Genomic DNA, 23783 nt, shown 5'->3' with positions numbered 1-23783 from the left:
ATTGATCTTTATAAGGAAGAGTTCTGTTAAGCTTTTATCATAAATGGACATGTTTGTCTTTAGTTGACAAAAACCATCAAACATAAAAGGACTCCCTCTCTACAAGTCTGAATGTGATCTTCAGGAATCTATACATCATCATTTGTCAACCTTTTTGATGAACTTGATTGGGATGATTAGAATTGATGGAAACAGAAAATTGCAAATAGATGATATGTTCACTTGCCTTTATTTCATGGACAAAAACAAAACAATGAGTAAGAAGTTAATTAGCAGCAACATTTACAAGCCTCTCTCTGATATATTACCGTATTTATCCAGCAATAAGCCCAGGAGCAAGCCCACCCATGTCTAACGGTAGATTACTGAAAATGCTTACAAAAATCAAATGCTTTTTCACAGTTCTGCTATTAGTCAATTGCCAAGGTTAAGTTGAGGTGTTGGTTACCTGGGCTTGTTTAAGGATAAATATGGTACTGATTCTGTAGCTGGTCACACATCTGTATAGGCATTCAAATCATCAGCAGCCGGTATCAAGCGACACAAGACAAATTGGCTGAAGAGTGAGGAACAGGATATGTAGGACATTTATAATAATCAAAATACCTTGAGGCATGAAAACATTAAACTGAGTCTGACATAATTGTGTCACCATCCTTTCTGCCACAAAAAAAAAATCCTGGCAGAGAATAATGAGTATTTATTGTGCTATACAAATATCATAATATTTTCACTAGGTTATTGTATCGTTGTTTTGACATATTATAACATATGGCTATTCATTGTCTTCAAACAAAAGGTTTATGCTGAATTTGTATGGCTATTCAGTTGTCTTCAAACAAAAGGTTTATACTGAATTTGTATGGCTATTCATTGTCTTCAAACAAAAGGTTTATACTGAATTTGTATGGCTATTCATTGTCTTCAAACAAAAGGTTTATACTGAATTTGTCCAGAAAAATGACAGAAAAATGACTAAACAGATTGGTATAGATTTTTATGCTGTCTGAAATTCTTTCCCAATTTAAATACTTGATGTACGTTGTCTAATGAAAAACCATTCAACTGTTTTGATATCATTTCACTTGTGCCTGGAGACAACTTAAATACAAGATATTAAATTGTTATAAAAGTGTCTTCATTTGTTATATAGATCCAAAATAAGATGTTAAACTCTTGGGCAATACCAGTTGATAAAATTAGAATTTTTTTATCAGGTGATTATTGGCAATAATTGATAAAATTAGGACCTTTTTGTCAGGTAATACATACATATCTATTGTAGTAAGTCTACCTGATTGTCTATTACAGTTCAGTAAAAATGCTAACAAGTGCTCTATGATTGTCTTGCAAGTTAGTTTTGGCCCTTAACAGAATTCGAAATACAACAGTCACCTTTGGTACCTAGATACACTATAACGACCATGTATTATTTTTAGATATTTGTATGTAATTCATATAGCTTTTTTTGATTATTTTACTGTTGTAGACTTTTTTGACACATTTTTGGGATTTCTGTAAATATAGGTATACCTGATGGGTACAAATTGATTTTACATGATAGTAAGTTTTAATGCATTTTACTAATACATGTATACTGATATAGGTTACTTATTTATATCAAATTAATCAAGATCACCTGCCTGCTTGATTATAATAAACTATCATTTTCTACAGGTGTTGGATTAGACAGGTCAATATGATTAATATAATGCTAATGAGTTACACAAGGTGTCGGAGTAGACTGTACTGTATGATTACAAATACCAGTTTTCAAAGTATGGTAAGCTTTAATGACATTTAACACAAAACTTTTATCAGTTTGATTTTTCAAAACAAGGGAAATAAAAAGTAGTATAACATCTGTAGGAATTCCAGTGAAAATTTGTATACAACAAACAAATATTTTTTTCAGATATGTTTCATAAATTACTTGTTGGTAATTTATGTTAATAACTCACTAAAGCTGATCACACTTTCACTTAGCAGACCTAGAAATGTAATTATGAATGAGGGAATTGTAAGGTTATATCTAAAATTAAAACCATATGTTGTCAGAAATCTGGGATTAATTAAACCAGGTGTTTTTGATATTCACTTAAATCAGAAATGTTGCACATATAACGGTGTCTTCATATTGAACCAAATATGTGCTTTTAATGTTGTAACAACAAAATAAATATTCAATTTGATATATCTGGAAATACCTGGTATATCAATTAATGCCTTTTTATGTCTATCTGAATGCTTCAGAGTAAATATCCACACAAATACTATTGTCCTGCTATAAGTGTTCTTCTTTTGAATTCAAGTTTATACATTATATTCCTGGGTAAAGGGAAATACAACAGTAATTAAATGCATGCATGGTGTCATTGATTAGAGGACGCTTACCCTTGTTGAATTCCTGGTCTTATTCTCCTTGTGCTTTCTTTGTTTTATTGTTTCGAGTTAGAATTACAGTTGAGTAATGTTGTTATATATATATGTATATGGTTCAAACATACCTGGTGCTGAGTCTCAGATATTTAATGTCATCACTTCCCAATCACATATCATACAGGGGTCAAAATTGATAGAAAAAAACCTTGTCACCGGAGCAATTCTCATCCATCACAGATCAAATTCAAAATTCAACATTTTTCTTATCATTCTAAAAACAAAATATTCATTTGAGAATAAATACCAGAAATTTAAAACAGCTGTTTCTATAGTTTTTTTACAGCAACTTTTTCTTTATAGAGCAAAGTGAGAGTTACAGATCCTAAATCTGTTTTGACACCAGTCATCAGGGATACAAGACTACAGACTATATTCAATGTCATGCAAATAAAGAAAAAACGGAAATGTTAATTGATGAAAAATCTAAATTTTCTATCTAAGCTAAAGTTTTTAATGTAAGAAAAAGGATCAATATATGGAATATTTGTCTGAAGTAATCTTTTGAGAGATATACACAATTCTATCTGAATGCCTTCATTTTTGAAATACATACATGTAAAAATTTAAACCTGTCAAAAATCATTCATTGATCATGCACTCTATAGATACAACATCCTCTTCCTTATATCACACCTGTTTATGTCTCAAACTCGTTAGTCTGTATACCTCTGTAAAGCACACCTCTACATCTCATTTCTATTCTGACATACCTGTTTGTGAAGCAAACTTATATAAAACTTTTGAATCTGTTAAGATAAAACACATTTCTGTACCCAATGGCTCCCTTAGGGCTTCATTCAATTCATTCTTAACTGTACTGCTTACACCTGTAAAAGTACTACCAAAAAGTTCATCATTACAAGATTCTTAATTAACCATTCATATCACACCTGTATAACAGTTACCTGTATTTATTTCTCATTCACTACCGTATTATTATACTATATCACACCTCAAATTACCTGTCTATATTGACATGACACCTGTGGATTCAGACAGGCGTACCAGAGGAAGTAGTCGGTCCTCGGTGTAGTGGACTTTTCTCACAATCGCCCATGATCAGACGACGATACGCCGTCCGAAAATTGTTGTCCATAACGGTATACACTACAGGGTTAAGACAATAGGACAACCAACCAAGCATTGTTGTCCACAGGTGGTGGACAGGCTTGGAGAAACTACGATCGTAAACATTCATTATAAAGTATGGGAACGTTCCGAAGAAAAATATGGCAAAAATACACATCATCATGGCAGAGAGACGAAGGGCCTTGGTCATAGCTGACGTGCCTTTCCATTGGCCAACTCGTTTCGAACTTCCGTATGCTACACATCCAATCCTTGCGTAACAGAATACTATGAAGATACATGGTACAATAAATCCCAGTGTGACAGTCACAATTCTGTTGGAATGATCAACATTGAAATTATTAAATGTACACGCTAAAACAGCAGGCTGGAAACGAAATGACCCCCAAATTCCAAACGATGGAGGAACAGTGAACATCAGGGGCAACACCCAGCTAAATATGAGTGTGAGAATTAGAGGACGTGTGTTGGAGGCTTTCTTGTATTGTCCTAGGTGGACAATGTTTAAGTACCTGTACAGGGCGATAACACTGAGATGTACCATGATCACTCCAACAAGCGTGTAGCGGATACCGCCTGCAGCGCTACAGAAGTCTGGTGGAATAAGATGTGGATCCTGAAGGTGGAACACTACCGCCTGAAGAGACAGAATAAGGAGGCAGTACAGGAATCCAGCGAAGCTAAGGCTCCCAATGAGAACACAGTTTATATTGTTACGGAGACTACTGGAGCATATCGCTAAAACGGTGATGAGATTCCCGAAGCTCCCGATGGCACACAACAGAATAACAACCACCTCCAGGACAACAAGTGTCTCCCGCTGGTCGCACCACCATTCATCACAAGACGCATTACCGGACATATTCATCATAATATGTCATGTACTAGTTCAAACAAGTTTAAGTTAAATTTCAGTAAATTTCTAAATATCCATTTGATAATTTTCTGTTATCATAAAAAGTCTGCCTAAGTCATTTTGTTATTGCATGAAAATATCTTTTGAAAATTAATTGATTAAGTGTTAAATCCATGTTGTTCCCGTCACAGTCTGTCTTTGTGTTTCTGGATTCCACATAATTCCTGTCACTTTAAAAGTGTACATTTTTGGGCTTGGGTCACTGTTTCAACACCTTGTCTTTAATTTGATATTATTTCTGTCAGATTAAGATTGAATTTTGATGAGATTCACTTAAAATTTGAATTATCCATCAGGATGAAATGTTTGTCTCCCTGTAGAATCACAAATTCTTTCAGTGTCAATAATATGTCCTTTTTCCTGAGATGGCAGTTGGTCGACTGGTCTTGCCTGTTAAAATCCACACTGTCAAGGAAATAGGATCCCCTTCCTTATCTCACCAAGGCTACATTTTACATTGTAATGGCAGTTAGATCCTGTTGGCTATAATTACTTTCTCTGCCCAGCTGAGGATGAAATTAAAGAAATGTGTTAAATTCACGAAATGTTCTTACATAAAATATTGTATTTGCTTAACACAGAGCTTTTCTGTTCATTCCTGGATGCAACCCTACGATAGATAATATCGGATTGTTTGTACGGAAATGTCTTTATATTGCAAAGGTCTTGCTATCATTACTCAAAGCATGAATTATGGATCCCAACAAACCCATTCCCCTGAAATAAACACAAGCTCTGATTGTAGGAGGCTTATTGATTACAAACAATTTTATCGAGGAAGCGTGACTTGTATATCCATTCAAGTGTAAAAGTGGCCGATAATTTGGGGACACCAGATGTGACATGATATCTTTATAATATAGAGTTACATTTGTTCTCATAGAACACCCACTAGATGATCAATTCTAAGCACCAATAAAAAACACTTTGTACAGCTATATCTTCCTAACAACTGAGATGGTATTTGTTCTGGAAGTTCATTCAATTAGTTGTTCAGAAATTCCTCTTAAGTCATTAACAATTTGGCTTGGAATGAACAGCGCAATAACAAAAAAACAAAAAAATCATTTTGTTTGCTTGATCAATACATTAGCAATTACTATACATACAATCTAAGGCACATTTCTAATGTATTTAAGCACTCAGAAGTTGTTATAGGGTTGAGATGACAAAATGATGGAGGTCGTTCTGACTAATGAATCCATTCACACTTGCGCTTTCTACATCCATGTTCATGAGAAATGCCTTGGAAATCAAAGTGATTCATACCTTTTCTTTCACATTTGAGCACAAAAGTGGTTAGAGTCATGTGGTGTAAATAGTTTTCAATATGATCCTTAATAGCCTTTGTGGAGTTAGACTTCATATAAGTTTTCAGTATGATCGGTACCTTTGTGGAGTTAGACTTTGTAAATAGTTTCAGTATGATCCTTACCTTTGTGGAGTTAGACTTCATAAATAGTTTTCAGTATGACGCGTACCTTTATGGAGTTGAACTTCGTCTGATGGTGTCTGCTCAGATTCTGGTTGCTGATTCATCGACCTCAGCACCAACTCGTCCCGCACCTGAAAGTATAAATCGGACACCTATTACAGAGTATGCCAGTAAATTTACAAACTAACTAGCTGTTAGCCTTGTCCATAATGGACACACTTCATACTTCAAGAAAAAGTAATTTCTTCAGAAATCTCAAAATTCCGTAGTAATTACCGTGTCTCATAAACTTAGTTGTTGTAATGACCCAGCAAGACAGATCGGTATTTGAGCCATGATTTCTATGCTTGTCAGTTTGGGTGGTTCTTAAATGGAGGGTTGTCAATCAATTCTACTCTAAGGTCTCTTACAACAGCTTAGAAAGATCGACCAAACAAGCCACTTGTGTGACGAGATCGGCTTCCTAGTGACAGTGTTGTCTCTGAAGTGTGCTTATAGGGAGCTGTAAGTATCGACAGAGTATCCATAGAGTGCCACGTCTGCTTGTATACGCCAATACCAGAGTGTGGTTTACTGAAGTTCGTAGAGCCAGTATAATCCTTCTGTATTAGGGTTGGTGATGCTGTGTATAATTGATTACAAACTAATCATAATAAGTAATATATAAGATGGTTTACCAAGACATAAATTTCATCATAACCTAATTCATACAGTACATTTAGTCCATCATTTCATGAAATAAAAATTAAAGTTTAGTTTCAACATGTTCTTTGCCATAAGTGCCTAATTCTCCTGCAGTTTTAGTAATAAAATGTATTTAAACTAACATCATTTCATATTCCCAGAAACAGTTTTTGATGACAGATGGTGTTACATTAATGATAATTTTCATAAATAAAAACTGATGTTATGTTTGGGATCTGTAGATTTTTTTCTTAAAGGACCTTCTGTATGAATTACAATAAACATTTTTGAAATTCTTCTGAAATTTTCTTTACTGTAGGATTTCCCCCCACATTTTTATATTGAATGGACTAACAGTTATTACAATTCATGAACTGGAATATGAGTTAAGTTGATGTATTACAATGTACTCTTTGCCCCACTTTGTCATGATGGCACTGTTACAGTAGCCTAAACAGGCTGGTCTTTATGAGTGAATGTGGTTCTAGTCCTGTAGGATATGATTGAGTATGATTGGCGCCATGTTAAATCTTTTTTAACGAGTCACAAAATTAACTGCAATTAAGGAACTCAAGAAGCTATATGCCTCAATGGGACGATAATTCTGTATTTATTTTTTAATAACACATATTTTCATGTGTAAGAGTGCAGCCTGAGAGTTTAATTACTGGAAATTCATCAGCTGTCAAAGTCAGAGGTACTCATTTCAAAACTCCAAGTACAATGTAGTTGGTTTATAAGGCTAATAATGCCTTCTTAAATTTCTGAAAATGGTTTCTCTGGCAAATTAGTTTTGTAAATTTAGACAGAGAAAAATCATGTTTATTACATCAATGACATGTTCCTTTAAAAAATAAATTTGTGTTTAAATTACACAATTGACAGCAAAAATTAATTTGTCATGACCTGTATAACTTCTCCAAATGTACATGTACGTCAGATGCTGTTTTCGTTACATACCCTCCTTCTCAATTAAACTAGATAGGGGAGTGTATGTGTGAGCTACCCTCCTTCTCAATTAAACTAGATAGGGGAGTGTATGTGTGAGCTACCCTCCTTCTAAATTAAACTAGATAGGGGAGTGTATGTGTGAGCTGGAGGTTGTAGAGGTATTCATCTTGTTGTGGATCCGTATTTCCAACTGCTTTATATATTTTATCTCAGTTAAATACTGCAGCAGGAAGCACACTTGACAATCACATGCTATCCTGGATCATATGTTATACTCTATAGGTAAATACAGTTTAGCTATCCTGGATCATATGTTATACTCTAGGTAAATGGAGTTTAGCTATCCTGGATCATATGTTATACTCTAGGTAAATAGAGTTTAGCTATCCTGGATCATATGTTATACTCTATAGGTAAATAGAGTTTAGCTATCCTAGATCATATGTTATACTCTAGGTAAATGGAGTTTAGCTATCCTAGATCATATGTTATACTCTATAGGTAAATGGAGTTTAGCTATCCTAGATCATATGTTATACTCTAGGTAAATGGAGTTTAGCTATCCTAGATCATATGTTATACTCTATAGGTAAATGGAGTTTAGCTATCCTAGATCATATGTTATACTCTATAGGTAAATGGAGTTTAGCTATCCTGGATCATATGTTATACTCTATAGGTAAATGGAGTTTAGCTATCCTAGATCATATGTTATACTCTAGGTAAATGGAGTTTAGCTATCCTAGATCATATGTTATACTCTATAGGTAAATGGAGTTTAGCTATCCTAGATCATATGTTATACTCTATAGGTAAATAGAGTTTAGCTATCCTAGATCATATGTTATACTCTATAGGTAAATGGAGTTTAGCTATCCTAGATCAGGTTATACTCTAGGTAAATGGAGTTTAGCTATCCTAGATCATATGTTATACTCTAGGTAAATGGAGTTTAGCTATCCTAGATCATATGTTATACTCTAGGTAAATAGAGTTTAGCTATCCTAGATCATATGTTATACTCTAGGTAAATGGTGTTTAGCTATCCTAGATCATGTTATACTCTAGGTAAATGGAGTTTAGCTATCCTAGATCATATGTTATTCTCTAGGTAAATGGTGTTTAGCTATCCTAGATCATATGTTATACTCTAGGTAAATGGAGTTTAGCTATCCTAGATCATATGTTATACTCTAGGTAAATGGAGTTTAGCTATCCTAGATCATATGTTATACTCTATAGGTAAATGGAGTTTAGCTATCCTAGATCATATGTTATACTCTATAGGTAAATAGAGTTTAGCTATCCTAGATCATATGTTATACTCTATAGGTAAATGGAGTTTAGCTATCCTAGATCATGTTATACTCTAGGTAAATGGAGTTTAGCTATCCTAGATCATATGTTATACTCTATAGGTAAATAGAGTTTAGCTATCCTAGATCATATGTTATACTCTATAGGTAAATAGAGTTTAGCTATCCTAGATCATATGTTATACTCTAGGTAAATGGAGTTTAGCTATCCTAGATCATATGTTATACTCTATAGGTAAATAGAGTTTAGCTCTCCTGGATCATATGTTATACTCTATAGGTAAATGGAGTTTAGCTATCCTAGATCATATGTTATACTCTAGGTAAATGGAGTTTAGCTATCCTAGATCATATGTTATACTCTAGGTAAATGGAGTTTAGCTATCCTAGATCATATGTTATACTCTAGGTAAATGGAGTTTAGCTATCCTAGATCATATGTTATACTCTAGGTAAATGGAGTTTAGCTATCCTAGATCATATGTTATACTCTAGGTAAATGGAGTTTAGCTATCCTAGATCATATGTTATACTCTAGGTAAATGGAGTTTAGCTATCCTAGATCATATGTTATACTCTATAGGTAAATGGAGTTTAGCTATCCTAGATCATATGTTATACTCTATAGGTAAATAGAGTTTAGCTATCCTAGATCATATGTTATACTCTATAGGTAAATGGAGTTTAGCTATCCTAGATCATATGTTATACTCTATAGGTAAATGGAGTTTAGCTATCCTAGATCATGTTATACTCTATAGGTAAATAGAGTTTAGCTATCCTAGATCATATGTTATACTCTAGGTAAATGGTGTTTAGCTATCCTAGATCATATGTTATACTCTATAGGTAAATAGAGTTTAGCTATCCTGGATCATATGTTATACTCTATAGGTAAATGGAGTTTAGCTATCCTAGATCATATGTTATACTCTAGGTAAATGGAGTTTAGCTATCCTAGATCATATGTTATACTCTAGGTAAATGGAGTTTAGCTATCCTAGATCATATGTTATACTCTAGGTAAATGGAGTTTAGCTATCCTAGATCATATGTTATACTCTAGGTAAATGGAGTTTAGCTATCCTAGATCATATGTTATACTCTAGGTAAATGGAGTTTAGCTATCCTAGATCATATGTTATACTCTAGGTAAATGGAGTTTAGCTATCCTAGATCATATGTTATACTCTATAGGTAAATGGAGTTTAGCTATCCTAGATCATATGTTATACTCTATAGGTAAATAGAGTTTAGCTATCCTAGATCATATGTTATACTCTATAGGTAAATGGAGTTTAGCTATCCTAGATCATATGTTATACTCTAGGTAAATGGAGTTTAGCTATCCTAGATCATGTTATACTCTATAGGTAAATAGAGTTTAGCTATCCTAGATCATATGTTATACTCTAGGTAAATGGAGTTTATAGCTATCCTAGATCATGTTATACTCTAGGTAAATGGTGTTTAGCTATCCTAGATCATGTTATACTCTAGGTAAATGGTGTTTAGCTATCCTAGATCATGTTATACTCTAGGTAAGACTATGGAGTTTAGCTGACATTGAATGATACAGTCTGTATCTCATCTAATATCTAAAAAGTAAAAAAACAAAACAAAAAAACACTGTACTCATATTAGAAAAAAAAATACCTGTATGAGCTATATTGTTGTTAATATACACAAAGTTATATAAAGTTTACCATGCAGCTTATAGCCATGCAGTCAGAGAAATGATGTACTAATATATATATCATAATCAAAACACATACAGAGATATTATTATACAATTACACATGGCGACTGTGTGCATGTTTGACTAAGAATTGTATTATTTATTTGGCTTATTTTGTATTGTGTGGATGTTGGTATAGGATTTATGGGGCAGATCATTTATTCATTAGAAGCAGTTATCAAACCTTAGTTTCTAGGACTTCTTGTCCAGTCCACTCTGGTAAGTGGTCATTCAGTGGTCCATTGACTGATAACTTTCAGTTTCCCACTGTATAGTTTACAAACATTGACCAATATTGATAGGATTAATGGAGAGATACTCGGGCAAGCAAAGTCGGTCACAGTCATTGATAATAAAAATGTAGTCAATTTCTACTGTTGACATATAAATGAACACAAATTGATTGAAAATTAGATTTAAAGATATAAATGAACTTTCCAAAGGTCAAGGTCAAAACCCCATTAATTGTTAATATGATGTCTGAGTATCAATACTTTAATGGGTAAATGGTGGCAGTATACAACAAGGTTTTGTTTTACAAATGGTGGCAGTATAACAAGGTTTTACTGTACAAATGGTGGCAGGATATATAACAAGGTTTTACTTTTACCAATGGTGGCAGTATACCAAGGTTTTATTTTACCAATGGTGGCAGTATAACAAGGTTTTACTTTACAAATGGTGGCAGTATAACAAGGTTTTACTTTACAAATGGTGGCAGTATAACAAGGTTTTACTTTTACAAATGGTGGCAGTATAACCAGGTTTTACTTAACAAATGGTGACAGTATAACAAGGTTTGACTTCATATATTGTGGCATTATGACAAGTGTGATTTTTGATACTCTGTATATTTACATAGGTGGTATACATGCAGTCATTGATTATGATCGATACTGTGCGTATATATATATATATATGCTATACATTTATTGACAGGCATACAGATCAAAGTAGATTTAATATCAGGTGCGTAATATTTAAGTCAGTACTAGCTAATTGTCCAGATAGATGGATAACCTTGGGAGAATTTCCTGGTATAGAACTAAAATCCTGCAGTCATTAATATCACATACTAAAATGGCAGCTGTTGCTCTGATCCTAGACATACAGGAAACAACCCATACAAAAAACTCAGTTTGACATTTAGTTCAAAGGCTGCTACTACCCTTCCCAGTCTCCTGCCATCAATATACATCTTTTAATACTTGTTTTCAGAATTGGACTCTAATAATATAACGATAAGTTAAAGTTGATTGGATGATTTATCTGAATTTATCTAAGGAAGAAAAAGGCTTGCTCTTTGATCCTCTTCAATGTTTGGAAACTTTATACTGGTGTTCTACTTCCAGATGTATAAAAAGGGCACCTGCATCTAATTAAATATTGTTAATTTGGCAGGTGTCTTAATAATGTTTTATTCTTTAGCCCACATATTTTCTTATTGGAAGTACCATCCTTAATCCATTTGTAATATAATCCACCTGTGAGTCATTGTAGAATTTTAAGTAATTGACTTAAAAAAGACGAAACAACTTGATCAGTTCCCTGATTTACCTTAGATTATAGATACATCTATTATACTTACACAGAGTAGTCCGATGTACGCGCGGTATCACCGGTCTCCTACCATGCATACAAAATGGAATGCTTACATAGTAAACTTCCGCAAACTTTCATCACATCTTAAGTCTGTATTTATAAACATAAAGTGGAATTTATAAGCAAAATTTGGAACCTTCATGAGAATTTCGATAACCACATTTTACCTGTAAATTATTCCCAGTGTACTTCTGCAAGGATCGATATTATTGCTTCTTTTCAGAACAGGAAGTTGTCGGGTATGTACAGTGAATGTCTTGTTACCCTTGCGTTAGGGGTGGGAGAGTTTTCAGGGAGTTGTGTTAAGATCAATAGCAGTATTGGGCTGACTGTGGTCGCTTTTCTATGATGGATGGTGTACAAGACAAGATGTCTTGTAGAGGATGGATCATTACTTGTCAAATGGAAGCTTAATACACACAACTGTCTCTAAGGCTACTTAAAATGATTCTTCCTGTTTCATTTAACACTTAATAATTGAATAAGGAGTCAAGTGAAGGTAGTTTCAATTTTTCTGGATTAAACCATTTTGGATAATGGGTTTGTAGAAGAGAGTTTGAGCTGTAAAAAATTTGTAGAGAGTTTGAGCTGTAAAAATGGATAGCTGTAACATAATACTGGTAAGATTATCAATGAGACAAAATCTAGAATTTGGAGTCATTAGATGGTTAACTAGTAATGAACTAAAACACCTGGTGGATACAGAGTATTGCTGGTTGTGTAAATATTTAATAAAAAAAAATGGAGACAAGTTTTACCGTGAATTATTCTTGCAATTGTGAATACATCTTGTGCAATATGTAAAGACTTGTCTACAGGAATAAAAGCTTAATTATGCTTAAGCCACAGATTATTCTAGGTGACCTCAATTTTCTATTTGTTGGAGTGGAAAATCATTCTGCTGTTTTCTTATTAATGTCTTGAAGATAAAGAATACGGCGCCATAATATTAAGGCACATGTACTTTCGTGACCGAACTAAACCTCGGAAATCTTGTGGCTTCCTAATGTAATGCACTTGGTATACTGTATGTCTTGGCCACTTATCCCAGGAAAGTACTTCTCCATCTTGTTGAGGTTAAATTATAATAGATGAGAATTTTCTGACCATTTTCTTCCACATTAAAGCCAATCTTTTACATGGCTCCTGTTAAGGATAGAGATATATAGTTTATCACACGCTGTCTGTCCCAGTGTCCTGATAATGACAGGTTACAATGCTGTTATCAAATCTCCTGGACCAAAAACAGATTTATAAATGCCAGTACCTACTTCAGTTGGTTGTGATGAAACCCAAATCAAATTATATGCACAAACGAATACACTCATCATAGGTTTTCTTTCTACAATTTATCTAAGAGAAAATAAGCATAATTGGTGTAAAGATTCAAAATTATTTCCATCCATTGTAGAAGATTAAAATGCTAATTCCCCAAAATCAGCAAAGACCAACTTAATTCTCAAGATATTGTGTATTGATGCAGCCAAATGGTATAGAAATCAACGACAGAGTGTGGAGTAATGTCGATACCAAATCATCAGGATGATAACTTGTTGTACACAGTTGACCTTGTTAATGTCACGGATCGTTGATTTATTATGGATGTGACTGAGTAGTTTGGCCCATAATTAGTAATATTTGGTTCAGATAGTGGAAAAAGCCATTTCTGTTGAAGAAAAAAACCTTGCCATAGATCTGTAGTGATTCCGTCATCAGGGAGACATCTAGTATCAATATCTCAGACTTATGGGGATGTTTTTCTGTCTGAAAATCACTTAACGCTGAGGGTAAAATATGACTTTTTATAGATTTATTTTAACACTACCACTGACAGCTCAATAAGAATGTCAGGAGGTGAATCAACGGTCAATATGTAACCAACCTGAGATCGACTTGGAAAATAGTGACTGCAGCAAGTGTACTTATGGGGCTTTTGTATTCAAGTAGAACTGAGTGGCCATCCTTCATGGAGTACATCTCGATAGTCTTGTGTTTCCATGCCAGTGATATTCCCTAAGGAGCCTTGCTAATGACCAACCAAATTTTATCTCTACAACAACAGTTGGTTAAATTACATTTATGTACTTACATTGGAATCCACCTCCCTGATAAGTGGTCTTCCCTGTTTCCTATGCATTGACGTTGATGAGAACCCCCCAAACCCCCATCCTTTTCTGTGTAATCACCCTTATTTGTCTGTAGCTATTATTGCTAACATTGAACTCAAATATACGATCATTGTTGCATTTTATGACCAGTTTTTATAAGATGGAGCAAAACCATGTCATCAGGATGTTCGAACGAGTGAAAAATATGAAAATTATTCAACCATCAAATGGAATAGAAGAATCTCAGAAATGTTATTTACGAGTTTTCGTGAGCACAATTGGTCCATTTTGATCCTGTATTGTGACATAGTATGACAATGTCAGGATTATTGATGTAACATAACAATTTACTCTACCAATTTTGTTTTCTTGCATTCTAAATCTTGCTCTTTGATTGATTAGGGTGGGTAAAAACCTAAATGGGTCATTTGTAAATAAATGGTTTTCTTTCACTGTAAAACTGTGTACATCGTATTTCACTGTAAAACTGTGTACATCGTATTTCACTGTAAAACTGTATACATCGTATTTCACTGGAAACATAATGTAATTAATGTGTATATCCTTAAAATGGATGAGATCATGAACTTCTTTGGGATGAATGTGTATTCTGAACTCTTTGGTGTACGTGTGTCCATGAGACAATTAGATTGGACATACAAGATAAAACCTCAGCATTGATGTAGATCTCATTTATCTCCTTAATATCATTGGTACTTAAAGATCTCAAAAAGTTATCTCAACAAATAATTAAAATCAGAAGAGAAAATTCTCCCTAAGGAGAAATTCTCCAAGAACCAACGTCGTGCAGAGTTCAAAAAGATGCTTTGTTTCATCGCTTGGTTCCAGGAGGATCCATAGTAGATACAGAGGCCTCTTAAGCAATCCAGGTAAATAACAAAATAAAAAGAGAAAATAAATAAAAAGAAGAGTGCCAACAAATAATTGTGAGAACATGTTCTCTACGCACTAAGATCATCAATCTGGCTGTGATCAGTGATACCTGTTACAGTGCTTTGATTGATTTGATGGACCAGTTCAAAGGGTGTCTGTAATTCAGGACTTTTTTTAGTATGTTAAACTCTCATGAATTATTTTGACAAGATTCTTGTTTCATTTGTGTTTTGAATATTTATAGCTAATCCCACAGCACCAGAGGAAATAGTTTGTTATATTCTGAATTTGATATGCGGTTTTGAAATATATAAGGTTGGAGTCTGAAACGTTCCACCAGATTTTGATTTTCTTCATAGTAATAAGAAACTTTATTTGTCTTAAGAAAATTCTATTGTTGAAATTCTGTCAGTGTAAATGACACCAACTAAAATTGAAGGTTGACTTACATCTTTGGTACATTTATTGCTTGTAGACTTTCCTGGAGGTAGAACGTAAGAATTGTACCAATGCTTCCATCATTTAATGATCGTAAGAGGAGACTAAATTTGGGATCTTATCTTTTCTGGTCTTTCTTAACAACTTTCTTCTTCCTTATGTCTCCTTTGACACTGCCTTACATTTGGGCCTTAAATCTAATTGAGCGTCTGCCCTTGTTAGGAAGGCTTTGGATCCTGTCCCCTTGCCAAAATATACCGTTTATAAAAAATGGTTGTTGTTTCCCCTGCTTTAAGGCTTAACATTTTGGGAATGGGCCAGCTGGTTTGCTTGTTGTCTGCATGTATAATGTGACCAGATGAGGTGTTCTGATGGATGTATTCGTTAGTGTGCTTCAGTGAGGTAGCACTATAAAGTTGACATCATTTTGTTCCACTCTATCACAAGGTGCCAACATGAATATACAACAGCCTTCCAAAACATACACACACTATATACCACCCGTATACATCCTCACACACTGGGGAGCTGTCCTTCATTGATAATTACTGCATGCTGGTAGGAAGTAACAATGCAAAACTAAAACTACTTACAGTTTTTCCTCAGCTCTAAAACTTATATCATAGCTTTGTTAACGAATGTCAACTGCATACTCATAATGCATATATTCTGTATCTCTGTCATGTAAATAATTTTCTTCTGACATTTGTGTTTTCCAAAAACATATTTTAAAAGGTTTACAAATAGCTTTTCTGTATAAAACTAGATTTGCACAGCTAATCAATTTGTGATAAACAGGTTTTGTATCTGTTCCTTCTATCAGTCAAAACAATTCTTCTGTAACAACATCCTCGGAGGGTTTTAAATGCTAAAACAAGGTTTTGGAGACACATTTATCAAAATCTACCAATAGATAAAAGTTAAACTGAAAACCATGTTGATTATGATTGTTTGTATTATGGTGTTTGCTTGGTTGTCATGGTGACATTCTCTGGTCAGCATTCAGAGTTGTGGGGGAGGGGGGGGGGGGGGGGGGGGGGGGGTCCCCCAATTTACACTGCAGGGCATGTTTGTGTCAAACCCTATTCTCTAGCTTTTACATTGATCTATAATGCACATTGTGTGTCTTTTCACATCTAGTGGAATCGTTCCTTTAGATATATTTGTATCTACCATATACATGTACCAGTACCATTTGAGTTGAGATGAGATGATGGTGAGATCAAATTTGCTTGCAAATATAACATATTGTTACGGTGTTTGTCTATTGTAATGTATTCATAGGAAAACAACTGTATTGGATGTTGGTATTGAGCTCTAGTTTCATTGTTGATTGTGACCTTGAGGCTGTTGATTTTGACCTTGAGGCTGAGAGACATGCAGCCTTCAGTAACAATTCTTAACCTTTATTGGATTAAAGATGAAGGTTGACATTGGTTTAAACCACTGCAGGATTTATTATAACCATGGTTTTACAGTCATGTTTTCCATGGTCAAATATCAAACTTTTTATAGGGAAACAAAAACATGCTATTGTCAGATTTACAAAAATACTTGCACTAAATTTCTGATTGAATTGGACCTGCTACAGGAGGCCTTGCATATCAATGTCATAATGCAGTGTAAACAGAGGGGATCCCAATGTTTACATAATTATAACAGATACACAATGGAACAGCCTATTGTCTGTGGATGATATCCATGTCAGCAGTAACTCGGTCACAGCTGTTAAAAAATTGAAAGTTTATTAAAATCATCATCATACAACTATTATAAGTTTCAGTTTACCAACAGACTGTCAAATCCTTGGTGGTTATGTGTAGAAATTGAAATGAGGATTAAACACATCACCATGAGACATACAACCACAAAACATATTAATAATGTAGACAATCTCTCATATCTTTGTGGTCTATGGAGTCCCCAACAATCATACTGTCACTGCAGTAGAATTCTCTTTTATCCATTGCTAGACTTTGTTCCCTTAACCAAACCATATTGTTTACCTGTATGTCATAATACACGACATTCATAATGTCATAACTTACAATAAGTGGGTGATGTGATTTGTACTTTGGAATCTATAGATATTTATACATGTCCTGGTGAAGCCCTTTTATCAAAGAAGGCAGCAAGGCCATGGGAGCTTTAGCCAGTAGATCGGTATCATGCCACCTAAGATGGAATAGTGGTGTGTGGTTCGATATCCGAAAACTGTGCCCATACACAGACCACCTTGTACTGTTTGTGGTTGTGGCCTTGTAATTGGCAAGACATTTTACTCCAATTGTTTCAAAAGCAAGCTATAGGCCTCGGTATAATGTCCAGTGAGATTTAGCTACCAGCTTCTACAAGGAGAAACATTCCTGTTCATGCATGGTCAAGAAAAATGTGGTTTAACACAACTATTGAATTTGTCTTGCTGGCCTTACCAATCAAATGGTAAACAGCTTTATTCTAACATGGAGTTTAATGGGGTACAAATAAAAAATTTGAAATAGGAATCATAGTTTCAGGTCATGAAATGAAATGGTGAATAATTCTTCAGTCTGACCTGCATTAGTAATCTGGTATATACATATTACATGTGACATGTCATTACAGTATGACAGGTTTAGTTCAGATCAGTATCAACCTTGGGATCTACAATAGAGACAACTACAACACAACAACTGTCATCTAAAAGGATATACACAGATGTCATTGTCCACAGACTTTCTATGTTGGTGATAGAAATTTAATCTAGATACAATATTAGGAGTGACACAATCAAGCTAAATGTTTTATATGGATGAGCTAATAAAGGAACCTGAAGTGCTCTGTATGTGGTGTTGGAGCTCAAGGTTATATACTGATGATATAAAACCCTATTACAACACGTTGGTTGTCTTTAAATGCCTGTCCATTGAATCAATTCACTTCTAAGGGTTTTGTTTAGCATTCTGAGTATAGTGTAACTGTTTGAATAGAGCTGCCATCATTTCATGTTTTCTGTCACCAACATAATACCATACAGATACCATTGATCAACACATTTATTTGGATGTTATAAAAATAAAGAAAAATTGCAAATTGAGCAGCAAACGACACATGTCAGGCGATTATAGATTGACATTAGCTGGATCTTGCCTAGACTCATGTCGAGCAAGTTGTGATCCCATGCTAAATTCAAGCCTTATTCAATTATGTTTCCTAACACCTTTAATGAACATCTAGATCGATAGATTTTGTTTTTATAGATGATGAAGACTCGTTATTATTTTCCAATAAAAGAGTATTGAAGTATTAATACCAGCTAGAGTTTTAAATGGGCCGATTTGGGAATTTTTGTGTGTTTGTCTCAAAAATGTTTCTGAAAACCATTAGTGAGTCACTTTTCGTATAGCTTTTAATGTGAAAATGGTAATTATTCAAAACTGTTGTGCATGGAATTGAAAAAAAGTAAATATATATAGCTACTACCGTTATTGACTTCCATCTGGTTTTAGAATCCTGTAAAATACACATGTCAATTTGTGCCTTTTGTCTCATTGCTATAGACCATAACATCCTGTACAATCCTGTTCCTATCCTTAATGTAAATTCCCAATTGTCTGAAAAGATAGTCTATCCTTTTTGTGAAGGTGGATGTTGATAAAACACAGATCTAAATTGTATATCTTGCAGACGATTTACTTCCGCAAATCAATTGATATCTCTTGGTGCAGAATTCATACCATGTAATAGTTTATCTCTGACAGAAACATGGAGATAATTGGACTTCATTGAAGGCTGGAGTTTTATGAACCACTTTTCATTGATTATTTACGTGTTGATATTCCTGAAATATTTTGAAATGTTTTCTAAAATTGATTTGTTCAATGGAAATATTTGATATGAAGAACATTATCTTGTGATGTTTATTGATGAAATTGAAGTTTATTTTGTGTTATGGTGAACTGACATGTGATACGAGCATTGGGTACAGAAGGTATAATAACGGGCCGCATGGGTGAGAAAGCAGCAGTTCTCAATTTTAGTAGGAATCCGCAGGATTGATTTCAAAAGCCAACATATATTGGATGAACAAAAAGGGATTCCTGGTGTTTTTATCATGTGACAACATTGGTACAGAGAAAACTGAGAAATTCACAAGATGTCGGACCAGAATTTCACCCCTACCAATATGCCTGATGATTTTGGTTCCTTCCTTAGTTGTTTAGAAGTCATTCTATAATATTTACAGAAGGTACAGACAACAAACACTTTACATGCTCTTCACTCAGATTGGAACCACTTGTGGTGTCATTAGCTGATAATCGTTTCCACTTGTCTAAGACTTCGGTTTACTACCAATCCTGTCTCCAAATCACCCTGACCTGGTACTGACTGTTTATAAAGCAGTAAATCGTGGAGTATTTAACAGGATTTCCATTAGAGTTGTACCCTTCTGGTCAGGAATATCTGATCAATAAATATATCTTAAAACATTATTTAGATATAATCTTTTTGATATAAATTCAATATATTTATATGGATTTTATTTGATCTAATATTTCCATCCTGATCTTAGTGACCAGTTTGATGTCTTCAATTTAATTTTATGTTCAGCTCATTGGAGATGTTTTTTCGATATTCTAAATACGAATCATGAAAAAGTGAACCACACCGAAATCAGCTTTTGTGTTGATCGAATCTTTCGCTGGCCATATATACAAATTCAAAAATTATTCATAGAACTTTGCTGAATTATAAACATTTGACAAAAACCTTTCTGTAAATTTGCATGAACTGACTAAGTCGTAAATCATTCAAGAAGAATTTGGAGGAATTAGTTTTGAATGTTGGAAGTTTTAGAATTACTCTATTGAATTGACATTAGAATTTATAAAATAGCTGGAGGAATTTTATTACACTCCAGAGAAATGGCTTGCTTAATAAGAATGGAGGAGGGGATAGTACACAGATTTAATGTTGAGGTCCGATTTCCAATCTGCCTGCTAGCTATCGAAGACAAACAAATTTGGAATCCGCAGTTTAAAGAAAATCCAGTACAATTTATGGATTCCAGCATGACTGGAAAAAATATGTTGGAACTTTGAGGAATATTAACACTATGTTTGGTTGCCTGGGCAGAACCTGCTCTAGTAATTATATGGATAGTTCTAAAATTTGTACTTTGATATATTTTTCATGACTGCATGAGTCAAAGATAAGATTTAGATACTTTTTCTGATAATACAGAAGTTTACAACCTGCAAGTCTCTTGTTTTCTTCCTCCAGTACTAAACAGTATTATGTGTCCTGATTGACACTCTTGATAAATAAACACTTACCTTCTTTCCATATGATTTTTTTCTTTCAAAATATCAAACTAAATTCAATCGAAATGTTGTTCTAGTATCTAGGATATATATATCATAATTTTTTGTTGTTGAGAACATTCGTACCATAAACCATATGTTATTATCCCCTGTCCTGATGTTATTTCCTTTTTCGTAGACCTCTCACAATGTGGCTTGTACTTTGTTGTCTTACATTGTTACAATATAATATTTACAGCAGATTTTTGTTTGATTTCACTTATAGTTGTTTACAGATGGAATGAATCGTTTACAAATGGAGTGAGGCGTTACAGCTCCAGGAGGGTTTGAACAGTGTACTATCACATGTTATTAGTTTAATGTAATGGCTCTTTACTGACGGATGTACGTGATAGAGTGGAGGGTGGGGAGTAGTAAACAGTGGTAACAAATCTAATTATCATGTCTCGATTTAAGTTCGAAGTTTTTATTTATTTGTTCAATACAATCTTTAAGTCCTGTATGTAATGTATAATATAACCTTTTATTGGCTGAGTCACTAATTAGTGACTTATAATTAGTTGATCTCAGGTTCAAACTCACAAGTTAGTGCATTCTTTTAATTACATTTTATCTATGTTTTCTTTTATTTGTTGTACATTTTTGGGAGAAATAGATTAGGCTTTTTCATTATTGTAAGATACATTATGTAATCCAAATTTGATTAAAAGTAACTTGAGATTTGCCTTAACGTTATCATTTCATGATCAGACAACCCTAAAATATTTCTAGGAACTATCATGACTATAGTTGAGAAAAAAAAGACAGATACTTCAAAGAGCTCCAATCCGAGTCTAAAGAAAAACAGATTTTGTAACATTAAAAATGTTCCTTTCAACTTTTTGATGATAGCTATAGCTAGTGGTAATCATGAACTCATTGACACTATGGAGGAACTGACTGTTAATAGCATGATGTACTGGCTACAGATTCTATACAGATGTGCATGATTGGGAAACATCTATAAAACGATGAGTTCTGAAGATTGATATATGTACAAAATACCGATGGGATGATGATTTCTGGGGGGAGGGGGTAATACAACAGCTATTTCTTTTTTAAATTGTTCAGACAGGTACAGGATTGTATAGTCACTGAAAAGTATTTATGAGTAATTTAATGAATATCATCAAATAGATGCAGTGACTCGTCATTTTCCAAATATTTTGAGCTGAGGTTTGATGCACTGGTGCTATTTCGTTCCAGATGTTTTCTGGTTCAATAAGAGACGGAAGTATTTGTAGAGGGATTTCTGGTTAACTATAAATATATATATTGTGGAAAACTTCTCTAAACTATTTTTTGATACAAATTACATTTAATTATGATGATAAGTCGCTTTACAGGAAATGGTTAGAGGATGAAAGGAACCAGTGTTCTCAAAATCGTAATGCTACAGAATCAAAGTGTCAGTAATGGGATTAGAGGAGAGAATTGTAGCATACCATGTACTGAACATCTGCTATTAAAACTGAAAAACTGTTAAATATGGGCACCCTGTCTTAACCTTCAGAGCATGTCTGACAGAAACTTGATAGGAATTTTAACATTTGCCAACTAAAACACTTAGGAACTTCAGAATTAATTGAATTTATATTAAAAAAAAAAAAAAACATTAAGAAGGAAGGAGTTTTTCATTTTCCCCCTCAGTAAACAGCTAATATGTCCACTCATCTGTCACTAGTTTGGAAAGACATCATTAGTATTTGTGTTTCCGACGTTGCTGATCTGGTAAATCTGTCTAAATAGACAGCTCACACTCATCACTCATTGGATCAACTAATTGTGTTATAGCTTCAAGAATCTATCACGTCAAAAAATTTCCAGTGATCCATCAAGCTGAAAAGCATTAAAGGAAAAAAAAATTGTTAACAAGGAAAAGATTCTTTAATACACTTGTAGGAGCAGGATGTTGGATTGGATGTTAATATGACTGACAGTTTACAATCTGAAATGCAACAACATTAATAAAAACACATTGAAAGAGATTTCCTGGAACTTGAGAGCATCATTAAAATTATATAGATAGAACATAAGTTGTTTACATCCGCTATCTGACCATTAACATCCCCCTCCCCCTCCCCACCCCTCATTGATTAATAAGAAACTTGTACTCACTCTTAGGCAAGACAGGGATCTCAGCAAAAGAATGAAGATTCTGAGGTGAGACAGAGAGACCTTAGGAAGATTCTGAGGCTTAATGGTTGATTGGCAGCTTTAGAATCTTACCTTACCAAGGGACCCCCTTGTTTCAACCCCAAGGGGAATGATAATTGGGTATGAGAAAAGGGAGGGAAATTGTTTTAAAAGTTCCCAAACTCGGCAAGCCTCGTGTTTTTGAATTTAACAATCTCCCCCCTCAGGTTGAGATCCCCAAATCTCACCCCAAAAGGGGCGAAAGATTGTATTAATCTCACACCAGGGCCGTTTTTGTTTTGTGGTCCAAACAGTTGGATCAGAGTTGGACCAGGCAGACCTGAGTTCTTTTTATGAAATTTAAACAGACCTGGTGATTTTATAGTGTTTTCAGACAAGCCTTGACAAAGATTTTTCAAGGCCTCTGTATTAACATCTTCAGGTCCTTTCAAGACATATGTCAGAATTGTTACATTCAAAACTGACAAACCGGTTTTTCCGCATAAACGAACAGGCGTCAGTAAAAGTTTGGACATACCTCTCCAGCTTACTAGAAAAGGCAATCACACACATATAACAGTTTGGATATACCACTCCAGCTTACTAGAAAAGGCAATCACACACATATAACAGTTTAGATAATTACCTCTCTAGGGTACCAGAAAAGGAAAAATGTTTTTGCATTAATGTAT

The 23783-nt window shown here is 34.1% G+C and overlaps 2 protein-coding genes across 5 annotated transcripts in view; one reads left to right on the top strand and one right to left on the bottom strand.

The window, feature by feature from the left end:
- The window catches only part of LOC117331874 (histone deacetylase 6-like), a 198150-nt gene that overhangs the window by 79319 nt on the left and 95048 nt on the right, over positions 1-23783 (top strand). The gene's annotated exons all lie outside the window — the stretch shown is intronic.
- Positions 214-6019, bottom strand: LOC117331875 (G-protein coupled receptor moody-like). Its single transcript, XM_033890832.1, has 2 exons — positions 5929-6019; positions 214-4953 (listed from the first exon to the last, which is right to left on the bottom strand). The coding sequence occupies exon 2, from the start codon at positions 4400-4402 to the stop codon at positions 3434-3436; it is 969 nt and encodes a 322-aa protein (XP_033746723.1). The 5' UTR covers positions 4403-4953; positions 5929-6019; the 3' UTR covers positions 214-3433.

Source organism: Pecten maximus, chromosome 7 (genome assembly GCF_902652985.1).
Source record: "Pecten maximus chromosome 7, xPecMax1.1, whole genome shotgun sequence".
Taxonomy (NCBI): domain Eukaryota; kingdom Metazoa; phylum Mollusca; class Bivalvia; order Pectinida; family Pectinidae; genus Pecten; species Pecten maximus.
Note: the sequence above shows the minus strand (reverse complement) of the source record. Positions and strands in the feature narration are given on the sequence as shown.